We start from the raw sequence: 9,170 nt of genomic DNA, 5'->3' as shown, positions 1-9,170 counted from the left end.
TATAGGTTTGTTGTTAAGAAATAAAAACCAACAACATAGCAAAATAGCAAATACGTACTATGTACTATGCGCTTTGATCTCACAAAAGTTGTCTGCCTCATCAGGACAACTACCAAACGTTTGTACTCATTTTCAACAGATGTAGAATATTGATCACACTCATGTTCCCACATAAGAAAGCACCATGCAGAAACAGAGCTGATCTTAAATGAAGTAAAGCTAATAAATTGATAAAGAGTCGGGCACCTTTAAGAACTATGAAAATAGCAAATATTCTTCATATTCCCTCCAAATACAGGTAAATTAATCTTCAAGGGTAAAAAGAACAGGAAACCCAACAATAAATTCAAAAGTACAATTTCCTTTAATAAGAAAATCCAAGCAACTACAAGTCGGCAACAATAGGAATTCAGCATCTACTTGATCTTCTTTTTAGGCCTCAACTGCAAACGCAAAAATAATCATTGTTGTCAGCTAAACGAAGTGTCAATTTATATTCAAGGAAATCAAGTTATATTTTAGGAATTTGATGAGATTAACCTGGTTGCTGTGTCCGCACTTCTTCTTGCGACAGTTCACAGCACGAGGATGCAACCGAGCATAGCACCTTTAGATATTTTTAAAAGGTATGCATTAGAAACAAATATTGGAGGTGTAGAAAGAACAACAGCAGCATGATGACAATACATATTATTAACCAACAGCCAGATGGATTAACTGACATAAAATTGAAGATCAGCAAGAGGATAAAATCCCCTTTGCTAGTAGCCATAAACAAGCAAAGTCACTACATTTGGTCCATTGTATTTCTACTCATTTTGAACAATGAAATCCAAACTACAGATATGTCAACCTGCCAAAACTTTGACAACGGAGTGTGTTACTAATTTTTTTTTGAAACCTTACAACCAAATTATTAAAAACTTAAACCTGCAACTTAAATGTTCAGCAATCCGTCAACTTCCCGTGTAGTGAAGATAACTTGTATACATATCACAACCATCTAAATGATAAGAAAATGGCTGTTGGGCCTAACTCGGGCCTATTTCTAACACCAAAAGCTAGCTCAAGAAGTGAGAATTGTCCAATTCCATATAAGGAAGGAGACGAATGATCCCAGCCAATTTGGGACTCTCGCTAATTGGAAAAAAGCTATTTTCTCAAATACCTAAATTTAAGGTCTCTTTTGAAATTCATCTATTATAAGACATGAATACTTACATGGAGTTAGAAATATCTTGTAAGTTTATCAAGTTGGAAATTTGAACACCCCCGACGATTTGAAGTCAAAAAATTCAATGGGGGCTAAAAATTTAAAAAAGAGAAGACCATTTAAAAAAGAGAAGATCTTACTGATACGTTGAAATTAATGTTCTTAGTATAAGGTAAACTTACACAAAATGTCACAGTAAGATATTAGACAGACACACTTCTGCTGCTGTTCATGAGAGTACACTCTCTTTGAAGAGAAATTTAAAAAGAGAAGACCATTTAAAAAAGAGAAGATCTTACTGATACGTTGAAATTAATGTTCTTAGTATAAGGTAAACTTACACAAAATGTCACAGTAAGATATTAGACAGACACACTTCTGCTGCTGTTCATGAGAGTACACTCTCTTTGAAGAGAAATTTTACTTTATACTACCTACCTCCGGTTCATAATAAGCGTCCAATCAGCCCTTGTATTTTGTTTCAAAATAAGTGTCCACTCGTATAATCAAGAAGGAATTAATTATTTTCTTCCAAATTTACCCTCATTTAGATAAGTGAGTTTTTATGTAATCAAGAAACCATATTAGTTAGGTAGTAAGGATTAGCTTAGTCAAAATACCTATATTTCCCTAGAAGTTAGTATTTTCTTAAGGGTGTGCTAAAAGATAAGTGGACAATTATTTTGAACCGAGGGAGTATTAAATACAATGAGGAATAGTTGAGTGAGAGTTGTCTTCTTAATTTGCAAATTGGAACACGTGGCTCCCTATTTTTACATCATCCTCTCTCTACGTCCACCTAACCACCTTGACCAATCCTCTCCCTTTCTTTCTTTCAACCACTTCTTCTCCCCCCTCGTCCCGACACCATCCTCTTGAGCAAGAAATCACAATAAAAATACAAACTTAACAAAAAACATAACAATCGAAGTGCCCAGAAAACACACTAACACACCTCTGACTGTACCCGAAAACTAATAACTCCTTTTCCTCCATTCGTAGACACACAAATAAATACTCGAAACCCATAAACTCTGATCTCTTTTCAAGAACTGAAAACTTGAGACCTACAAGATAATTTTCTATGGGCAGAACACAATTAAGAGCCTGTTTGGATGGGCTTATGCCTATAAGCTGTATGCAGCTTATAAGCTAAAAATAAGTTGGGGTAGTCTAACTTATTTTTTTGGCTTATAAGCTGTTTTCAGCTTATAAGCTGCTTTAGATAAGCTAAGTCAAATGGGCCCAATTATTTTTTTGAGCTTATTTTAAGCACAAAATGACTTTAAGCTGGCCAGCCAAACACTCAAAAAAGCTGAAAACAGCTTATAAGCAACTTATAAGCCAATCCAAACGGGCTCTAAAATACAATCTTCACCAAATAAAACAGAAAATTATCCAGAAAAACACTAGCACCAACTTAAACAAACACAGTAAATCTGCAACTGCAAGATAAGTTTAACGTTTATGAAATCATCTGAACAAACCAGAGGTCCAAAGATGAAAAGTGGCTTTAAGATGCTTAAGAAAAAATGTAATTTTTAAGACTATGGAACGTTAGCAGAATGCTAATGAGTATAGAGATTATGGGACTGTGGTGCAGTGGGAAGAAATAGTGTCGAGAGGGTAGGTGGGAAGAAGAAGAAAAGAAAAGATGAGTGAGGTCAAGGAGAGGTGGCGGGTGGATATAGAGAGATAGAGAGGCTAGATATAAGAATGAGACATGCAAGTTCCAACTAGTTATAACTTGTAACAATAACTTTCGTGCCTGAGAAAATAAAGGACAGGAAAAGAACCAATTGCGATACTTGATTTCGAGGGTAACAATTTTCAGAATATCTGAAATCTAAAGAGAGCCTCTTTTGATTCTTCTCTTCAATTGTTAGGTCAAGTGTTTGACGCCTTGTTCTTGAGTTTGATTGACTTGTATTTCAAGTCGGGGCTTGAAACTTGTTCTCAACTTTGAACTTGAAATCACGAACACTTTCATTATTTCCAAACTCAAGGTTATGGAGGACCCCAATTTATAGTTGTCAAGAGGACAAAACTTGTTTACTTTGATTTGATTGGTTGTCTTGAGTCACCGACCAATCAAATTAAAGTTGTGACAAGACACTATTTGATTAGTCAGAACTTATCACTTATCCACGTGGCGCATTTTCATTGATCTTACAATTTGACTTGGTATGTTATGTCATTTGTCATGACCATATTGGCTTCTTTATCTGACTTGGTATGCCACGTCATTTGGCACATGACACAGACCTCTAGAATAAGATGACATCTTCGGTTAACAAAGTAAGCTCATCATTTGAAGCACGAAAAATTGAACTAACCCAACAAAATCGGACTCCAAAATATCCTATTGGACTTAAATATTTGGGAAAACTACATACCTACCCACAAAAACCAAACTACTTACCCTTGCATACCCATTTACGTTTCTACCTACTAAACTAATCACAAAATCTATCCAAACGCAGCACTCTCCTTATTCGACATAGCTTATCAACACCCAAACTACACTCATGACGCCATTATCTCAAGTGCCATTTTCTTTATTTGGTTGTCAGTTTTTTGCTTCTTTTAGCTTTCCTTTCTATCTTTGTTTTGAGCGTTACATGTTGTATGACATTGCAATAGGTGCTCTCATGCACATGTATGCACAAATACACCGGCACACCTTTCAGTCAAATCACCACCTATTTGGTGTTCTTATTAGTCTTATGTTTTTTTATTAGGAAGAGCCCATTGTGTAAAGGAGTCACTGTAAGCAATCTGGTATAAAACTTAGTAGTCTTATGCTGTTCCTGTAATAATAACAGATCTATGGGACAGGGAATACTGCAGCTACTATTAATTGTGGTATCATGTACAAACTGAAAACCCAAATTTTTTTTATTTCTCTGTTTGTTTCTTTTTCTTATGTTCTTTATTTATTTTCCTTATTCTTTTTTTTTCTCCATAATCTAATATCATTCACTTTTTTTCTCTTTTTCTTTGTTGGTTTTTTCTATACAATAAGAAAACATAACTGATATACTCCCTCTATTCCAATGTATGTGGTCCGAATTTCGAGAGTCAAATTTCTTAACTTTGACTCCTGTATTTTTAATCATAAAATACAAGTTCAATCCTTCAAAAAAAAAATTAAAAAAAAAAAAAAGATAGAGTTTAAGCTTAATTTTGATATTCTAATTTCTTTAATCATTTCAGCAAATCTTACCACCGAAAATAATACAAAAAATAGAGTTATATTTTAGATTTAAACTTTGTTTTTTATTTGCAAAACAAATAAAATAATTATAAAGTATATTTTTTATTAATTTAGATTTTAATAAATTAGTTAGTGACTTTAATATTTTTCTTAATTACTTCTTTTGTAGTCTAACTATTTACTTTTCCTATTAAAATTAGCTAGTGACTTTAGTATTTTTCTTAATAACTTCTTTTGTAGTCTAACTATTTACTTTTCCTATTTTTTTATTATCTAAAAATAGTTAGCTACTATATCCATTTTATATTTGAAAACAAAATAAAAAAAAGACAAAGAGAAATGGAAAAAGACAAAATAGAAAAGGACAAAAAAAGGAAAAGTTATGGTTTGAGCTTGGAATTACGGATGGGCGCTTCAGGTAATTTTTTTGTGCCCCCTGGGTAATTTGAAGCCCTTCAATTGTGACAACGCAAAGTGAAGTCAGGCATAGGTCAACGTTTCTTTTCCTATTTTTGCCATTTTCTAGTTTGTCCTTTCCCTTTTCTTTTTCTCTTTTTTTTTTTTTTTGTCATGTAGTTTTCCCTAAATATTTTACCCACTATTATTAGCCCACAATATTATTTAGACTAATAAATCTTAAATTTAAACATAGTTAAAATTATCTTACAAATAAAATAAAATTTAAATGTCTAAAAATACCCTTAATTCAAGTCTTGTCGATGCATAAATTTGTCAAAACCATAGACATGTCTTGAAGCACTGATACAGATAAAACTCTATTTCTTGGTCTCCATTTGACTTCCTTAGACTGTAAAGTTATATTTCATCGAAGTTTTTTTTTTTTTTTAATTTTTAAATTTGAAATAGTCATAACAAAGGAGATTAAGTAAAATTTGATTATCAAAAAGAAAACTCTATAATATTTCAAATGTCAAAAAAAAAAAAAATTGTGATCGTATCCTTCTTGGATTGGAAGACTTTGTGGTGTCCTTTTGGCTATGAAAACATTGTCCTTTTCAAACTCCATCCTCCCAACCTCAGTACAAAGAGGCCTTTAGTCCTATTTTTATACATTATCAATTGAAGATTCTCAAGCAATCTAGGTCCAAATAATTTATTTTTTAAAAAAGGTCCAAATATGATCCTTTGCTAGTCCATGATGTCATCTAAATTTATGTAGCGTGTCAAATGATCGTTAAATCAAATGAAGACCATGCCAAGTTTCATATGACATAGCATGCCAAGTCAAATTGTAAGGCATTGAAAATGTGTCACGTGTACAAGTGACATGTCCTGCCATCAAATGTGGCACTGTCACGGCTTAGATTTGATTAGTCAGTGGCTTAAGCCAACCAATCAAAGCAAAGCAAAAGATATTTCTCTCATCACAACTTTTCTCTTCTACAATTATAAATAGGGTCCTCCATATACCAAAAGATGATCGCATTCAAGCATTTCAGACAAGTTTGAGGTATTTGAAGAATCAAGAACGAATAGATCAAAATACTTTTTTGTGGCACTTGATGTATAATCTGAGTTCGTGATGGATGGATTAAATTCACTCAAGGTTAAATTCTATTTCAAGATACAACTCCAACCCATCTAAAATTGAAGATTATTTCTTTTACTGGAAAAGTTAGTTTGTTTAATTTTTATGATTTTATTTAACTATAATCAATATGTACTTCCAATGAATACTACTCCCTTTGTTCCAATTTATGGGACATATTGTCCTTTTTAATCTATCCCTAAAAGAATGCCACATCTTTATATAAAGAACAATTTAACTTTAAAACTCTACTTTTACCCTCAATCAGAGAATTTATAATTACACAAATGCCTAAGGCTTGTGTTACACTTACGAGCTTTAAAAGTCTTCCTTTTTTTCCTTATACTTCGTACCCAGTCAAATGGTAACACATAAACTATTAAGATATTGGAAAGTAACATATATATGAATAAGATAACCGTGCAATGCATGTTGCCAAAGACTAAGTAAAACATTTTTCAGTTAAGCATTCTGGCATTGCACCGGAAGATATTATGTGAAAGCATTAGATGATGACGCAAATATACTATAAGGAGTAAAGATGTACCATGGCAAACTAGAATGAACCACACCATCCTTAAAGGAATGAAGAGACATAAGAGACAACAACAACAACATGCCCAGTAGAATCCCACAATGTGGGGTTTGGGGAGGGTAGAGTGTACGCAGAAAACATGCCCAGTAGAGACATAAGAGACATGGCGGAAAAAAGAAAAGATTAAGCTCATTATGGTCAGTACAGTATTGGTTATTGTAAGGGTGATGGTGAGTTAGTAGTTCATAATTATTGAGGACACTATCTAAAGGCATATCCAACAACATAGTGGACCATAACATTTTTTGTGGGAATGGGGTAGGGGTGCGGGGAAGACCAAGGAGAAAATAATCTTATATCTGATATTTAATCAACTTATGATGCAGAGAAATAATTTTTTTAGAAATGGATGATGCAGAGAAATAATCGATAGCAAGTTCTACTCTCCCCTCTTTTTCTGAAGGCCAATTATCCAATTTGACCTTTGAATACTCACAAACAATCCTAGTCAAGAATGTGTCCACTTTAATCCACATATTATCCTCTCAAAACTCACCAAATGAAAGTTTTAAGCTGTTAATAGTGCATGTTAGGTTCCCCACAAGTACAAAATCTTAGCACAAGTATAATGAAATAGATGGCAAACAAAAAGAGCTACTCATATGCTTATCACGGAACCTAATGTTTCAAGAGCCAAAAAAAAAAAAGGCATATCAAGGAACCTACTTGCGGCATATCATCTTGTCCTGATTGTATTTCCTTGCCAAAGCCATCAAGGATGGTTCAATGATTCCACCACGAAGCCTCAACACCAGATGTAGAGTTGATTCTGCATTTATAAAATACCAAAAAAAAAAAAAAAAAAACTAACTTTCACTTCAATTGGGGCATAAACTGTGAAATTTTAAAAAACTACATAATAACCATAGAGAATATTGACCTTCAGTAAGTAAGAGGAATCCTCTGATCCTTGCCTGTCTATCAATTTCAACTAATCTAATGAATATCTAATTACTAAACCATGTAAAGACTAATCTTTTGGGCTAACATAATATAAATTACTCTCTCTATCCCAAAAAGATTGTCTTAGTTTGACTTGACACGGAGTTTAACAAATAAAATAAGACTTTTAAAATGTGTGGTCCAAAACAAGCCTTAGATATTTGTGTGGCTATTAATCATCTCATAAAGTTAAATTGTTTCTAAACATAGAATTGTGTCAATCTTTTTGGGACGGAGGGAGTAGTAGTTTTTACTCTTAGTTTAAGTTAGTTAAATTTAACAATAATTCAAACATGACATAATAAACATAGAGTATACTGACCTTTAATTAGTAAAATTCTGTGATCTTTGCCTCTCTATTAATTTAGACTAACCTAATGAATATCTAATTACAAAACCTTGTGAATACTCATCTTTTGTGCTAATAGAATATAAATTAGTAGCTTTTCCCTCTTTATTTAAGTTAGTTAAGCTTTACACTTCTATTATTTGAACGTTAAATATGCTCAGCGACAACTTTTTACTTCAATTACGGCATAACTATGAAATTCAAAACTACAAAATAACCCTAGAGAGTATTGACCTTTAATTAGTAAAAGCGATCTTAACCTCTCTATTAAATTAGACTAATCTAATGAATATCTAATTACGAAACCATGTGAATACTCATCCTTTTGTGCAAACATAATATAAATTAGTCCCTCCATCCCAATTTATGTGACATCATTTCCTATTTAGTCTGTCCAAAAAGAATTTCACCTTTCTATATTTAGAATCAATTTAACTTTAAAATTCTCCTTTTAACCACTTTAATGACCTCCTTTAAGCCCACACAAATATATCTAAAGCTTATTTTTTACCACAGTTTTCAAAAAGTCTTACTACTGTACTTTCTTTATTAAACTATGTGCCTAGTCAAATGATGTCACATAAATTAGGACCGTATCAAGTTAGTTAAATTCCCTTTACAATTCTATTAATTGAATGTTAAATATGCTTAGCCAAAATTTACCTTTCTGAATATTATAGTCAGCCAAAGTGCGTCCATCCTCAAGCTGCTTACCAGCAAATATCAACCTTTGCTGGTCCGGTGGAATTCCTAAACCACATATTTCATTAAAAAAACAAAAAAAAAAAAACATAGAAATACGCAAATGCATTAAAAAATACGTATTGTAATAATACCTTCCTTGTCTTGTATTTTGGCCTTAACATTATCGATAGTATCACTTGATTCAACTTCAAGAGTAATTGTTTTACCGGTGAGAGTTTTCACGAATATCTGCATTTTGGCGACCAACTTAACGCATTTGCGCACAGCTGAAAGACATTTATATGTAGGGTTTATTGGAGGTTGATAGACATTGGGCTAGGAATGGTTGGGCTTTTGGGACACTTAGGGCCAAACTTTTTGAATACAAGGATACATGATAGTCAATAGTTGGGTCATTTGCACTTTTGGCCCTAGTTTGTGTTGGTCTTCAATTTTTGGCGTTCAAATCGAACTTATCCCATTTAGGCGTAAGTTCAATTTTGAAGGGAAAAAAATTAACGGAAAAGGCTCAAGTATACTATCAAATTATCAAAAATGATTCCTCTATGCCACTCGTCAATAGTTTGGCTCATTTATGCCATCGTCGTTACCAAAATGGCT

General features: G+C 32.9%; 1 protein-coding gene across 1 annotated transcript; it reads right to left on the bottom strand.

Moving 5' to 3' along the window:
• Window positions 1-204: 204 nt before the first annotated feature.
• Window positions 205-8,858, bottom strand: LOC132060379 (ubiquitin-ribosomal protein eL40 fusion protein). The gene is made up of 5 exons (XM_059453418.1): window positions 8,702-8,858; window positions 8,529-8,615; window positions 7,241-7,343; window positions 541-607; window positions 205-443 (listed from the first exon to the last, which is right to left on the bottom strand). The coding sequence occupies exons 1-5, from the start codon at window positions 8,802-8,804 to the stop codon at window positions 417-419; spliced, it is 387 nt and encodes a 128-aa protein (XP_059309401.1). The 5' UTR covers window positions 8,805-8,858; the 3' UTR covers window positions 205-416.
• Window positions 8,859-9,170: the final 312 nt, after the last annotated feature.

Source organism: Lycium ferocissimum, chromosome 1, assembly GCF_029784015.1.
Source record: "Lycium ferocissimum isolate CSIRO_LF1 chromosome 1, AGI_CSIRO_Lferr_CH_V1, whole genome shotgun sequence".
Lineage (NCBI taxonomy): Eukaryota > Viridiplantae > Streptophyta > Magnoliopsida > Solanales > Solanaceae > Lycium > Lycium ferocissimum.
The sequence above is the reverse complement of the archived record's forward strand: the minus strand, read 5'-3'. Positions and strand labels throughout refer to the sequence as shown.

What these genes read in the sequence shown, in the direction of transcription:
- LOC132060379 (XM_059453418.1), bottom strand. Translation starts at nt 8,804, where the DNA reads ATGCAGATATTCGTGAAAACTCTCACCGGTAAAACAATTACTCTTGAA. An exon ending in TGACTATAATATTCAGAAAG is followed by an intron (nt 7,344 to 8,528) that starts GTAAATTTTGGC and finishes TTATAAATGCAG; the next exon opens with AATCAACTCTACATCTGGTG. An exon ending in AGTGCGGACACAGCAACCAG is followed by an intron (nt 444 to 540) that starts GTTAATCTCATC and finishes TTGCGTTTGCAG; the next exon opens with TTGAGGCCTAAAAAGAAGAT.